At 38.4% G+C, this 16,406-nt stretch overlaps 1 protein-coding gene across 2 annotated transcripts in view; it reads right to left on the reverse strand.

Moving 5' to 3' along the window:
• The window catches only part of scfd2.L (sec1 family domain containing 2 L homeolog), a 218,509-nt gene that overhangs the window by 137,418 nt on the left and 64,685 nt on the right, over positions 1-16,406 (reverse strand). For both annotated transcript variants that reach the window (XM_018229814.2, XM_018229821.2), the window contains exon 5: positions 360-609. In XM_018229814.2, coding sequence (XP_018085303.1) covers positions 360-609 — 250 coding nt within the window. The remainder of the gene's footprint in view (positions 1-359; positions 610-16,406) is intronic.

Below are 16,406 nucleotides of genomic sequence, written 5' to 3' on the forward strand. Positions count from 1 at the left end.
TATTGATCTGATGAAGCATTTCACATAATAGGTTCAATACCTGTACTAAAATACAGTGTAAAAGTTTATAACGTGATCATACCTTGGGACAGTGCAAGTAATTAGAGGATATCCTTTCTGCCTGGAGGAAACGAGATGTTATTTTCAGGGCAGGAAAGTTAATATACCATAGGGGAAATCAGGTTCCAGAACTACTTTTGCATGGGTGCATTTAATTTCTACCAATTTAGAAGGCCTGTGATAGTATTTTCTGTTTTGTGAGATAAGCTTGGCAGATGGCCTTCTGGGTATTATCATTTGTATTGTTATGACGTTGAAGTGCAAGGCAATACTATTTCCTAAAGAGGTGTTACACTCACCTGTTATTTTCTGCATTAAAGCGCTCAGCTCAGGCTCATCACAGAGGCACTGAGTAATTGCTTTCTTCAGTTGGTCTTCTCTGTTTTCCAGTTCATTATTCATGTGGATCTCCCCAGTCACAGAGTAACTATAAACCAGCAGAACTATAATCTCTTCAATGCTGTAGTCATTATCTGTTCTGTTGCTGTGAGATTTAATCAAAGAGGACATCTGGTTTAGGACCGATGGCAGCTCTGTCTTTCCAGTGCTCTAAAAAATAAACAAAAACTTGTTTGCAGTTACCAATGCAGTCACAGCAATTGATGCAAGATCATATAAACCTACAATACGCAAGTTAAATATTAAGTGATATTAAACCCTGGTATTGTTATCCATTGAGTTGGCATATGATATGTTTCTCTCCTATTTTCCCTTTATTTTCACCTTCCCTTTAACCATGTTATTCCCATGGCTAGCTCTCTTTTCTCCTCAATTGGCACAATTTGCCTTCTGCAAATTATAATTCAGTTTGCATTTATTTCCTTTTACCCATTTTCTCTTTCCCTACTCACATCTTTATCTGACCACATCCATCCCTCCTTCTTCTGCAACACATTTAATTTACCATGCTCTTTTCTATCCCTTTGTTTTTCCTTTGCCCCTCTAATAATTATGCTGAAGTACTTTCACGTTAGTGTTCCTATTAATTTATATTTGGCATTGTGGCTCACTATTACCACAGCTCTATGCCATACAGTCATTTTTCAGCTATGCCCACACCAAAGCAGCTGACCTTGGCACTAGTGATATACAGGTTGACCCAAAACCCTCAGAGTGACCCATGGGTCAGATGAGTTTGGGATTAAATTTGGGCGACTACTGATTCACTTTGAGTGTGACCAGGGAACAACACTGCTCATCTTGTCCCAAACATTTCACTTCAAAAGTAATGTACAGAGCAGAAAGTGGCACATATGGGTTGGGTACGGGTCCTACTATGGCACCATTTTGCAGGTTAGGGTTGGTTGAGGGTTTAGGGTTTGCAGGTTAGGATTGGGTGCTGGCTGAGTTTTTTCCTGACCCGCACATCATTAAATGGCACCTATACATCAAGCTGACCCACTGGTAGTTCTCTCACTTTCCCTTACAGATTTTGGCCTTTGGCAGATACTGAGTATGTAAGGAACCTTTAAAGCCCATGAAGCCGTTTAATGGCAAGTGAAGAAAGATGAAGCAATATATTATGAAAAAGAATAGGTACCCAGCTAGTTGGTTCAGTATCAGTTTATATGGAGGTCTGTATAGATGTTTGGGGTCTTAGTATGGACAGGGCACTATATGAAGCAGCACATACTGGCTGACAGCATGCCAAATTGGTTACTGTTGGTCTAATATTCTTAGTCTTTTTTTTAATTTAATTAATTTTATTTAATTAATCCCCTTGCTTAGTGCTGTAATGGAGAATTGAATCATTTATGCTTTAGAAAATCAATGTGTTGTTTATACAGGGAAAAAAAGCACTAAGTAAGCCCTCTGGGCTAAGGGAAAAGTATTGTAATATCAGCAGAAGCTAAAGCAGTAAAATTCCCTCACTGCCAGTACATTACTGATTGAAATGAAATAACAAAAGACTGATCAGAACCATGCTAATGGAATTAAGGATTAAAGAAGGTATATTAAATGACAATTAAATAGCTTTATACTAATTTATAAAAATTTAACTTGATCAAGATAAAGAAACAGTCTCACATATGTCAAGGTATGAACAATTAATTGCAGCTAAGTAGCCAAGCCATGCCCCAACCGGGCTTTCAGTTATGTGCCCTTTATTTAAACAGACGATGCCTTGAAGGGCACTAGCATTGAACGTCCACTTTACTAAATGATTTGCAAGCTATTAAGAGTGTTCATTTTTTCCTAATGATTACTTCATACCAAAATTTCAGGTATTACAGGTATGGGAAGATAGCTCTTAAGGGAGGAAAAAAAATGGAAATTTGTGCACCATGTTAGTTTATACAGAAGCAGTGGCCAGCTCCAATTTGAAATTCTCTGGGGTATGGTCACAAAAATTACCCAAGGCAAAGCCTTTAGGTGATACATATTGTGCTGCTATGGGGGCGATTTATTAAGCCACAACTTCCTCTGGTCGGGCCAAAAAGTTGCATTTAAAAAATCCAACTTTTTCAGGATTTATTATGGGACAAAACTGCAACTTATTCATTATGGAACAAAAAATACTCTAGCTAAACCGTATGCGACAAAACTATAGCTGAAACCTGTTGAAAACATGTAGAAGTCAATGGCAGATGTCCCTTTTACATCTTTTTTGAAACTGATCTTTGTGCAACAATATAAAAAAGTTGTAGTCATTGTGCAACATCTCATTACTATTTTCTGTGACTTTTCACATGCTTACTTTGTTTTATTCAGATTTTTTTAATAAATGTCATGACATTTGTGGTTTAAGAGAAAGTGAGTTTAGTCATGGTTTCAAAAATCACTAAAATCGGACCTTTGATAAATAGGCCTCCAAGTGTGCTACCTAAAGTAGACAATTTTGAAGGACGGCATATCTGCCTGCAAAAGACGGCTTTTGGTGAGTTATTTGGGTAAACGCAAGTTGGTCTGAAAGACTTCCGCAAAACTAGGGTCTATCTAAATTTGTTAAAAGCATTGGATAATTTGTAGTAGATAAAGGGAGAAATATTACAGGTGCATGGCCTGGAAGTGCATAGTTCTGTATACTTGTTTTACTCATTTACAAGAAGGGTAGAGGGATTTGCAGGTCAGGGATAGCCTTGTATCAGAGAGTTCCACACCTCTTGTTTCAGTTCAAGCATTAGTTTAATATCAGTATTCACTGCACATTGACTAAAGACAAAGTCATGTAAATAATGGAACTGTTCCCCAACAGTAAAGATATTAACTCTATTTAAATAATAGTGCACATAAAGTCCAATTAGTATTAGTATTAGTCATGAAATTTCACACTAAGGGAATTTCATTACTAGTAAATCTCAAGGAGCAAATTCCTCATTTCGAACCACTTGTTATAAAGTCTTAGATGTTAGTGACCCTGCATTAACTAATTATCCCAGATATCCTAGAGTTATTTTGTTTGGCAATGACTTGGCAGTGGGTGAAACAGCTATATAATCCAGTCACGCGGTTCTGGTATAATTTTGTCTGTCATCGGGGAGGACAATGAAGCATTAAAGTGACACTTCAGTTTAACAATGTGTATGTGTAAGTTTTCTCACTGTGTAAACCTGGGCCAATTGAGAAACATTCATTCCAGCTGTGCTCTTTTATTGCTGTTGTGTTCAAGTTGAATGGTGACACAAAAATTAACCATCTCTCTGGAAACTAGTTGTGTGTTTCAGCAAATGGAATATCCTGCCAGATAAAACATCTTTCAAACCCAAAGCTATGAATTCCCAGCCAATGATAATGAAGTCTAAAGGCGATCTAAATATGTGATGCTTCTTTGACTCTAGAAGACAAGTTATTAAACACACAATGGACTTTTGCAGGATAAACAAAGCAAAAACAAGTCAGACGATAATGTAAGGAGATGAGATCTTGTTTGTTGACGAGAAGTGGGTGAAGGCAGTGGCGTAACTAGATGTTACTGGGCCCCACAAAAAAATTCAATTTAGGGCCCAAAATATTGGTAAAGTGAACTATTCTACCACAATAAATTGAGATTGGTCATGAATTAGGGCCTCACTTGGCCTCCTACACTTGTGGGCCTCCCTGATACCACAGGGTCTCCTTTTAAACTGCATCTTTAACCAGAAGCAATATCCAAAAGCTATTTTTTGCACTTACATTAACCTTTGGCAAAGACATGACTCTGCCCACCTCTGTATCTAAAAGTAATTTAACAAAAGAATATAAGTAATGGGTATATTGTACAAACTAACTTATGCCTTCAGTGATGCTGAGAAACAATAGGGCCCATGGGAACAGCAATGTCACGGATACGGTACTTCCAGCCGCACGTGACTTTAGGTGTGGCTATCAGGGGTCACTCACTCAGTCTCTCACCCACCTTGCACACAGTTTAGACTAACACAAAACCAACCCAAACACCAACCAATACCCACAAAACACATTCACTGCCACCATCTATCATTCACAGGCGATAGAAACCTAATGTGACTATTCCCCTGTTCTCTCTAACAGGTAATAATTCACAATACACCAATGCATTAAAAACTCTCTCACTAGAGTCAGTTAGTTCCTACTCATTCAACAAGTACTTCAGCATGCAGAGGGTTAAGGCTTACAGTTACACTCTTTCAGGCTAGGTTCGTTTAGACTTTAGAGCACCAAAGACCATCTTATTAAATTCTCTTTAATATTATAAAAGGTATAACAGTGCAATATACAAAAAGAGACATACATTCAATAATACAATTACAAACAGTTGTAAGATAAAAGGGAAAACATGGAAAACCTATACTTAACTCCAAAGATATAGAATTCCTGGTCCTGGAGGCAAGAGGAAACAAAGGGGATAACTTCCAATTGCAATTGGTCCTCCAAAGTAAATCCCAAGTTTAGTCAGAAGAGCTGACTATTTATTATTGATTTCAGGGCATCAGATAACTGCACACTCCCCCCTCCCTCAGGAATGTAATGGGGCGGGGACTAGCAGGACACAGATTGAGTTTTTATGACCTCCTATGAGTAGGAACTGGACCAAGAATATAATGCCCATAACTCCTTATAGGAACATAGGAGAAAGAGGATATTATATTCATTGGTTATTAATTCTCTCAGGGATTCCATAGATAATAAACATCAATACTGTGTGACCTGCCATTGCCCAGATATTCACATCTGATATACAGAATACCAAACCTAGTCATGTTTGGACTCGTTTGAAAGCTGTAATTGCCTTGAACCCATCACCAGTTTTGTATACTGTTGGTACAACAGGTCTGGGTTCTGTAAGGATTAATATATTTGAGTATACATTATATGTGACCTTCACTTCACCTTTGAGGGTCTTGCTGGGAACTTTAAGTTCTCACTCCTTGGGCTTCCCCCTCCCCATGGAATGGCTCTTATCAGCCAGGGCATAGAGGAGGGCATTACAGCTCTCACCCCTCTGACCATAGTGAAAAGAGGCCTGTTATGTGTCTGATTTAGATGTTGGCAGAAATATTTCTCATGATACCTTGGCCTGTTTTATTAACTATTGATGTCAAGTTGCTTGTATCATGACAAGCAACTTGACATTAAAGGAGAAGAAAAGGCCTAGATTTTACCTTTAACAAAAAAGGAAAATAGGAAATGTCTATTTACTTGGGGGTGATTGTATATACTTACCTCACACCTAGGGCCGGTGCCCCTATCAGCAGAAAACTGCACCGGTCTGTGCGTTCTTCCAGCAAGCACCACGGAGCGATCTACTTCCTTCTTCAAATTTCCTGGGGCAGACGCAAGTGCTGTAGAACGAAACTTCGTTATAGTTCGTCTTTTTCCCGCTACTGTGCATGCAAACCCGGGTGAAGAAAGAAGAAGCCAGAAGCAGATCACTCTGTGGTGCTCGCTGAAAGAACCCCGTGAGTGTATGAGGTTACGTATATACAATCATTTGGGGGTGCCTAACATTTGGTAAAGTAAATAGAGCCTTTCCTTCTCCTTTAAAGGAGAAGGAAAGTCATTCTGCACTTGGGGGTGACAAATGTTAGGCACCCTCAAGTGATTGTATTGACTTACTTGAAACCCCGGGCTGCTGCTCCTATCAGCAGAAAACTGTACCGAGCCGGCGTTATACCAGTGAGCACCACGGCGCGTCTCTTCCGTCTTCCACTTTCTTCGCGCGGCTGCGCATGTGCAGTAGAACGAAAGGCCGGACTTTAACTAAAAAGTCGGCTATTTCGTTCAACTGCACATGCGTTTGCCCCAGGAAATTTGAAGCAAGAAGCCGGAAGAGATCGCTCAGTGGTGCTCACGGGTATAACCCCAGCCCAGTGCAGTTTTCTGCTGATAGGAGCACCGGTCCGGCGTTTCAGTTAAGTCAATACAAACACTTGGGGGTGCCTAACATTTGGCTCAGTTGCCTATGTGGCCCCAGTCTAAAGATGTGTTTTCTACCTGGGCAATAAGGACAAGGATTTCAATATGTCCAGTAATAGTGGTCAGGATGATCAATAACTTTCCAGTGCACAAAGGTGTCATGGGCAGGATTGGTCACAGTAATAAGAGCCCAGACACATATTTACAAATAATGTGTTCTGGTAGGTCACATTTCTACAACTACAATAAAGAAAATGAATAAAATTAAAATGAAAACTAAACAGAGCTAAAAAAGTTGAATGTTTATGGAAATGTTAATCAAGAGAAGAATGTAGGGCACTGAGGACATTTCAGGCATGAGTATAAAAGGAATGAAGTCAGATGTAAATTAATTTTAAACTCACTGATGGCTCACTATATCTAAACAGTGTGTTGATTTTTTAAGGCTCAGTAACCACTGTTCGCAGGCAAAGTCCCCATTACAGCAAAGCTCCAATCAGCAAACTCTTTCCAAATGTTTAGAGTCACTTTAGGACAATATAGTTCAAAACATACTATAATAGAGTCTGCTAAAACCCCATAAAATCAAACAAAAGCAGACTGCACTACAAAAGAAAAAAGTAGAATCATATGGATTTGCAACAAAGAGCCATGATATTAAACAGATTTTCATTATAAAACAAACATTTGACAATCTTTAGAGCAAAATAAAATGAAAATTACTATACATTCCCTTTCAAAAATACTTTGTTGTACTCGCCATTTTCACTATATGATTCGTTAAAAAGAAGGGTATGGAAAACCAGGGTCAGGTTTAAAGATCTAATCAATAGCTCCCCTGCTTCAGCAGGTCCCGTTATCTATCCCTAGCTTGCTAAGGGCTATTCCACACGGGGAGATAGCGACGCCAGGCAAATACTGCAATTCTCCGATATCTGGGGTATTGGGAGTTTTAAATGAACAACTGCTTCATGGATTCACAATAGATATGCATGCTCTAATACCCTGTCTAATACCCTTTTAGGGCTAGTCCACACGGGGAGATAGCGACGCGTTTGCGGTCGCAGCGACAAAGCGCCGCGACAGTCGCCGCGACCGGCGCAGGCGACAGTTTTGTATGGGCGCCTATGTAAAAACGCCTGTGCTAACCACACGAGGCGATGCGCTTTTCAACAGTCGCCTGAAAATGCCTCGCCAGGCTTTTTCAGGCGACTGTTGAAAAGCGCATCGCCTCGTGTGGTTAGCACAGGCGTTTTTACATAGGCGCCCATACAAAACTGTCGCCTGCGCCGGTCGCGGCGACTGTCGCGGCGCTTTGTCGCCGCGACCGCAAACGCGTCGCTATCTCCCCGTGTGGACTAGCCCTAAAAGGGTATTAGACAGGGTATTAGAGCATGCATATCTATTGTGAATCCATGAAGCAGTTGTTCATTTAAAACTCCCAATACCCCAGATATCGGAGAATTGCAGTATTTGCCTGGTGACATAAAACACAGTTAAATTCAGTTTCAGGTGGAAATAAATACTTCAACTTTGTCAGTGAACTTTTTGACTCTTCAAGTGTTTGGCACGTTTGATCTCGGCCGTGGCACGATAACTGGGATGAAAAGAAGCGTGGAAATATAAAATCAATGGCACTGGCAGAGTTTATTTACACACAGGGGTAACCATGTCAGAATATATAAAATAAATCATAAAAATAAATCCTGCCCACTGGGCACTACCTTCACGCATTTGGTGAGTTCCCTCACTTAGCTGGGCCCCTTGTGGACTGCCAGCAAAAACAAATAGGTTTGGCGTCACCCCTGCACTCACGATCCTTCTTTTTGGGGGATTGCTTAGCGTCCTGGCTTTCCTCAGTCTCTCAGACTTTTGGTCACTGCTCCCTCTGCACCTTGAAATCACAGGCAGCACCACAGTCCCTCTGGGAGTTCCTCACACAGACATGTAACCTTCCTGCTCTGAGAGACCTTCCTGTTGGAATTGAGCTCCAATACATGAGCTGGACTATTGGATTTGAGTACCTGGCTTGACTTTTACTTCCAGAATTATCCAGCATCCAAGATCTGGCTTCTAAAGTCTTTATACAGAGAATCCCTTCTCTGTTTATTAACACCTTTCCTGGAGCTTACATCTCCTACTGGGGAGAAATTAAAGGAAAAACAAACCTTTTTACTAATTTCTTTGGTCACTCTAACACAATATATATATATATATATATATATATATATATATATATATATATATATATATATATATATAATATAGGGTAAAACGGACCCACATGTCTTTGTTCATAGATACTCAAGACTTTCTCCATATGCCAGAGGCTGTATTCGTGCCATATTTTTGACCTCAGCAAGGATATTCCTGTGGAAATGACCCTTAATCTGCTTTTTCTGTAACTATGAGTCTGTGTGATTTACTTTGATACCTATTGGTGTCATAAGAATATCACATATTTTAAGACAAATGTTAGCATTTCTTATTTTGCTGAGGAAGAGGTATTTAGGATTGGCTACAGTTAATAGCCACAAGAAAAACTAAAACAAATAAAATAAACTATGGGGAAGATACAGTACATTTCGTTTTTTTTCCCATTTAGGATTCCTTAAAAATATACCATATTATTTTATGAAGGAGCAAATCCAATTCTCTTGTACATATATGTGTTTGCCCAATTAAGGAGCATAGAATACATACCATAAGGTAGAGTCCACATCCACATAAGGTATAGATGTGGGTCGGCGGTTCTGTGGGTCACGGGTTGGGCCACGGGTCTCAATATCGATTTTACTCCTTTTTTCTGATCACACCTACGTTCCGATGATGTCACTTCCGGTTTACGACAGCCTTTTTTTTCTGATCTTGCCTACTTCATATGATCTCACTTCCGGTTTGCAATGACAGCACTTCCTGATTCTTGATGGTCAGCGGGTCGCGGGTCTGGGTTGCGGATAAGGTACTTGCGGGTCAGGTTGTGGGTCCAAGCGGGTAAGAATGCGGGTTGCGGGTCCAGGTTGCTGATTGCAGATTGCAAAAATGGACCCGCACAGGACTCTACCATAAGGGCTATGGATCATCACATTGGCAGTTGGCATAATCGCTAAAAAATGTGGAAGAAGGCATTTCCAAAGATAACTCCACCAAAGAATTTTTCATGCAGCGATCCACATGGTAGTAAAAGAAAAGGCTTTTTACGGAGATTGTCGACAAATCAACCCGTGTGCCTCTACCCTAAAGGCAAACTAACATTAGGCTAGGTATTGGTAGTGGAGTACACAGTGTATAAGTTTTTTTCAATGGCTGAACTGTAGTAATAAGTGAACAAAGTGCTATGTTCCTGGCATTTTTATTTGATATCGTTGTTAATAACTCAAACATGTACATTACAAAATAATTTGAAGGACCAACAAGCACTTAAATCCACGTAACCTATTTGTTTGTTTATAGTGGTTACATTTTATATTACTGAAATTGAAGTCCAGTTCTGTGTTTTTTTTTCTTTTGTCAGAACAAGAAGGAAAAAAGCATGCAGCAGTGATATTTAATAAAAAGTAAAAATGTTTTCTTTGTTACTTCTTGAACGTGTGCCATTTTGGAATGGGGACGGATGGCACAGATTTTATAAGTTAAATAAAACACCAGACCCCACCCTAATAACTGGAAAATGTTATGAGAAAGGAACCACTTAGCAACATACATGCTAGGCAGAAGCGCCTCAAGTGCCAAAGAAATATTTGCCTCTGACGTTGTTGATATTATGGGAGGAGCCCATTCCCACAGCCCAAAATGAAATTATATCGCAAAGAAATTGAATAATGTTTATTACTTAAAGGATGCTATATTTTATATACTGGACTGACTGTACAAGTCAGATGTTCAGTAGCCTTATAAAAGTCAGTGGCACTGCACATGCTCAGTGTTCTTTAGGCTGCTGTTGAGAAGCCAAGCTTAGGGGTCATTGGAAATCAACAAAACTTTAGTAGAAAGGCATGTGAAATCTTTGATGTTACAAGACCTTGCTACCAGTAAATATTTGAAGGCACAAATTACCACTACAAAAAAAGCTTTAGTGGATCTGAGCTGGTACAGAAGCTCCACATACAGGGTGTAGCATTTCAAGTCTACTTGTTTGTTGAGCTTCAGTTCTCCTCTGTCAAGTGGACCTGACACCTATACAAAAAAAGCTGTGTAACAAGTCATTTGAAAATTAAACATGGAACCCATATTGTTTTTTTCATTAAAGCATCCATACCTGTTAGAAAGGCGTTTAAATATCTGAACTGTCAATCAAATATTACCTGCCCCACCTCTATGCCTGAGGCATAAAGGTGGGGCAGTCAATTACTTTCACTTTCTATTCAGCCCTTCCTAGATGTAACTGCTTTCCACACATTCCCCCTCCCTCCTCACACTCTATGATTGTATAGGGCACTGCGCAAGGGCATTAGGTCCCCCATTTGGGCACATACACAAGATTTTGGGGTGATACACAACTTGTCTTAGCAACAGTGTCCACAAAACGGCTCCTGCCTGTGATTGTGTAACTCTAAGACTAAAGGAAACACAATTTAAATAATAAATGTAGTGTAAGTAAGTTTTATTTTGCTCAACATGATAAAAATTATTTGGAAATATTTTTTAGGGTGAAAGGTCCCCTTTAAGGCCTAGCTATTATACAGGTATGGGATATGTTATCCAGAAAGCTCCAAATTCCAGAAAGGCTGTTTTCCATAAACTCCATTATATACACAAGTCATTTTATTTTATTTATCCAGATAAATCACATTTTTAAAAATTATTTCCTTTTTTCTCTGTAATAGAACCTTGTAAGATACAAATAATCCTTATTGGAAGTGAAATCAGCCTATTGGGTTTATTTTATGTTTTAATGATTTTCTAGGAGACTTTAGGTATGAAAATCCAAATTACGGAAAGATGTTATCCATAAAACCCCAGGTCCCGAGCATTCTGTATAACAGGTCCCATACCTGTATTCTTGATTTAACTTTTACTAGCTTTCTATGTCCAGTTTGTCTTGTGTTAAAAAGGGGCAGTGATCAGGCACAAGTTAACAGAACTTATTTTTAGGCGCTTCATACTCATTGTACAAGAATAACAAATGAGGAGTGAGCATTCTACAGCCAACATTTTTTGGTGGACAGCTGTAGTAAAGAGACACTAATATATATCAATCGTATAAAATTAAATAATCATTGTATTCATTGCAAGAAAGTAACATAAGCAGATTTAAGAGTTAAGAAAAGCAGGGCAAGTACCACAACACACCGCAGAAAAATTTTAAGTAAAATCCTAGTCAAACAGGAGTTAAAGTGATACTGACACTAAAAATTTATTTTCAGAATATTAATATATATTAAAATATATAGGTCATGTTGATCATTTTTGCCGATAGCTCTGCTTTTGTAAGTAATTATTACTTGAAGTTCCTAAACCTGACTGTTTTGCCAACCTGACTGTCCCATCTCAGTCTGTCAGAGTTTCTAATACTAACCGACTACTGCTGCACAAATATGGCAGCCCCCTCATAGAGGAACATGGGGGTAAGAAAGGTAATGTAAAAGCATCAGGCAAATACTTTTATGGCAAAATTATGAATAGCATTCAAAGATAATGTTATGATGGATATGAAAAAGGTTATTTTCTGGTGTCAGTATCTCTATAAAGGAGAAGGAAAGGTTAAAACTAAGTAAGCCTTATCAGAAAGGTCCACCTAAATATACCAGTAAACCCTTGGGGGCATATTTATCAAGGGTCGAATTTCCAATTTGAAAAACGTTGAAATTCAAATTCAAAAAGACCAACCTAAATTAAGTTGAAGTTTTTTTTAGGCTGAATAGGTCTGTTTTCGATCGAATAGGTCCGTATTTGGCCTATTTTGGATCGTACGAATCGAAGTAATAGCGCATTCGAATCAAAGTTTTTTCCAAAAAAACCTTTGATTTTTCAAAGTCCACCAATTGACTCCAGGTAGGTTCTAGGAGGTCCCCCATCGGCAGGTTTTAGATGGCGAATGGTCGAACTTTTAAAGAGACAGTACATGATGAATTTTTGATTTTTTCAAATTCGAATTTTGACTATTCCCTAGTCGAGGTACACAAAAACAGCTTGAAACTCGAATTTTTTTTCATTCGAAAATTCACCTCAACCTTTGATAAATCTGCCCCTTAAAGTAGTGCTGCTCTGAGCCCTCTGTCAAAAGAAATACAGCATTTCTTTCCATTTCTTTCTTGTTCCTTGCCCCAGGCGTGAGCATGTTCCGTTTGCTCCTCTTCCCCCTGCCTCCCTTCTCTGCTATAATCTGAGCCCAGAGCTATAAGTGAGCAGGGAGAGACTCAGGCAGGAAGTGATGTCACACCAAGCTAATACTGCAGCTGCTATCCTAAACAAACCGAGAGCTTCTAGAGCTTTTTACTCAGGTATGGTAAAGCATTCTACAGAATAAATATAGCATTCTAGCTTACACTATTGCAGCTAATCTAATGCCAATAAAATGCCTCCGTAGCTTTCCTTCTCCTTTAAAAGAAAGAAAGCAGGTTGTGGGGACAAGGACCACATCAACGAGCCGATACCTTTCTTGCCCCAACAGGATTTTTAAGCCAGTTCAATTGACATCTGGCTTATATTCAGCTAGATATTGGTCAGGGAGGCCCCTCGGAGGGCTCAATACACGGGCCAATAAGCTGCCTTCAATGTCTATCAGCAGGAAATTGAACTACCGTCTTAAAGGGGTAGTTCACCGTAAAGGTAACTTTTAGTATGTTATAGAATGGCCAATTCTAAGCAACTTCTCATTTTTTTCCTTATTTTGTTTCTGACTCTTTGCAGTTTTCAAATGGGCGTCGCTGACCCTTAAATAAAGCAAACAAAGGCAACAAATGTATTGTTATTGCTAATTTTTATTACTCATCATTCTTTTCAGTCCCTCTCCTATTCATAATCCAGTCTCTTATTTAAAGCAATGCATGGTTGCTAGGGTAATTTGGACCCTAGCAACCAGATTGCTTAAAATGCTAATTTAAGAACTGCTGAATAAAAAGCAAAAAAAACTTAAATAATAAAAAATTAAAACCAATTACAAATTGCCTCAGAATATTACTCTCCACATCATATTATGTTGTCTAACTGAACATCTATTAATCCATGGTTACCTACCAAACATATGTAAGATGCTCCGAGTAGTAAGCAGTCCATTTTAAGAAAATATTTCTAATTTTTATAAATTATTTCCTTTTTATATTTAATAATAAAATAGTACCTTGAACTTTATGGTAACTAAGTAGTGTCAATATATATTGGTGGCAAAAAATTCTATTTAACATTAAAGGAAAACTATAGCCCCAAAATGAATACTTGAGTTTATATCAAATTAAGTGGCATATTAAAGAATCTAATCAAACTGGAATATATATTTAAGTAAATATTGTCCTTGTACATCTCTTGCCTTGAACCACTATTTTGTGATCTGTGTGCTGCCTCGGAGATCAACTTGACCAGAAATACTACAACTCTAACTGTAACAGGAAGAAGTGTGGAAGCAAAAGACACAACTCTGTCTGTTAATTGGCTCATGTGACCTAACAAGTATAGTTTGTTTGGTATGTTTGTGTGCACCGTGAATTGTACAATCCCAGGGAGCGGCCCTTATTTTTTTAAAATGCCAGTTTTCTATATGATTACCCAATGGCACATACTACTAAAAATGTATATTATTATGAAAATGGTTTATTTGCATGAAGCAGGGTTTTACATATGCTCTGTTTGAGGGGTATAGTTTTCCCTTAATTTTTGTTTCCAGCTATTTTAAAGTATGGTGATCAAAATTACAGAAATATCCCTAATTAGGGAAACCCTGGGTCCAGAGCATTTTGGAAAATATAATACAATCTAAAAAAAGAGTTACATCATGACTTTATACTACTGACTATGTCCCAAAATAGTCAAAGTACACCACCACAGTGGCAGGTCACAACCCCCTATCAGGCTTCTTGTTTGGTGATTATTCCACAATAATTATAGGAGGAAGGATAAAGAAATAAGGTCAGGAAGGTGGAGGCGGGGAGTAAAAGCAAATGGAATGCTATGATATATTAGATCCTCCCCTTTCATTGGCTACAGAATTCGAGCCAATCACATGTAGAGCAAATCTCTGAACTGATTCCATATGCAAATACTATGAAACACACAAAAAGATGTAATAAGCTTACTGACATAGAGCAGAAATCCAGCCTTCTCATTGATTAATGTTCACTGGAAAAGTTTTATATCATCAATTGGCCCCATTGCGCTTAATTGCTATGGGAACAGTGTGAGTTTACAGCTGTCTTCTATTGCTTTTAATGGGTTCATGGGACCCAATAGCAGCAGGATGTATAAAAGAAAGGGTTATGTAAAATGAGTCTGGACTGTTCCTTGTTGATTCCAAGAAGCCTACAAACATGTTTGTCTAAATCCCATCATGAACACGGGAAGTGAATCATCCTGAAAAGTAATTGTGCCTTATTTAAGGCCAAAATGGGTTTATCTTTAATGCTTTGTTTAGGGATTCAGTGTCATCCTGCACAAACTTTAGCCCAAAGAATCAGCACTTGAAAGAATGACTGTAATGCAGCCCTGAACCACATTACAAGCACAACTCCATCTGATCCAACCTGAAACATTCAATATGAATTTCTCATGTAACTAAACCAATTTATGACATTTCAGTTTTGCATTAGTGATTTAATCCTGAAATCCCACGCACAGCAATAGTACCTGGATGACACACGGGATTATTTACTAAAACTTGAATTGGTTGAGATGGCGGATTTTCAGAGTTGTCTTCAGGGTATAATAAATCTCGAAAAATTCAATGTTTTTTCCTCTAAAAATTTGAATTTACCCCCCAATCTTTTACCAGAAAACATTGAGATTTAGTAAACAAGTGCCCTTTTTTTTTTTTTTTTTTTTTTTTTTTTATTTCTGGTGGTTTTTAAAGTCCTCATCAGGAAGCCCATTATCCATAACGTTCCAAATTACAGGACGACCATATCCCCTAGAGTCTGTTTTAAACAAATAATTCCAATTTTTAAAAATTATATTTTCTCTGTAATAAAAACAGTTCCTTGAAGTGGATCCTAACTAAAATGGCATTAATCCATACTGATGTCAAATTATTTTATTGAGTTTATTTATTTAAAGTGATACCGACACTAAATAAACTACTTTTCAAAATATGAGTGTACATTAAAAGTTACCTATAGGTCATGTTGATCGTTTTTTGCTGAGAGGTTTGCTTTTGTAATTAATTGTTAGTTGAAGTTCCTAAACCTGACTGTTTTGCCAACCTGACTGTCCCATCTCAACCTGTCAATTAAAGTTTCTAATGCTAATGGACTCCTGCTGCACAAATATGGCAGCCCCCTCATACAGGAACATGGGGCATCAGACAGGTAATGTAAAAACATTGTATAAATACTTTATGGCAAAGTTATAAGTTGCTTTCAAAGGCAATTTTATGATAGATGTAAAAAAAAAAAAAGAGTTTCATTTCTGGTGTCAGAAAGTGATCCCCTTTACAGCAATACCCTTTTGCAGAAAACCCAAGGTCCTATACCTTCATTCAGCAGCTCTCCAACAAGGCTCTCTTTAACTCTAGAGTTGTGGCCATGCCTACACGGACCCTGGATCTCTAGCTACTGTATAGAATTCCTGGTATATTATATTCTATGCTGATTGTGTTTATAATACTCAAAGTACAAAACCTGTTGCATTCTTTTTGACAGAGGTGAAGAATGTTCAGTGGCAATAAATGGCATAAAAACTACCCAGCAATCAAAATATTTTTATTGTTTACAATAAACTATATGAAATGTATAATCTCTTGCTTTATTTTATTCATCGCAGTGGCGGAACTACCGGGGGTGCAGAGGGTGCAGCTGTGCCAGGGTCCCTGCCCCAGGAGAGGAATACCGGCCGGTACCGACGGCTACTCCGTGGCACCAGCATAAAAATACCTGTCCCTGCAG

The sequence above is a fragment of the Xenopus laevis genome, chromosome 1L, assembly GCF_017654675.1.
Source record: "Xenopus laevis strain J_2021 chromosome 1L, Xenopus_laevis_v10.1, whole genome shotgun sequence".
In the NCBI taxonomy this organism is placed as follows: Eukaryota; Metazoa; Chordata; class Amphibia; order Anura; family Pipidae; genus Xenopus; species Xenopus laevis.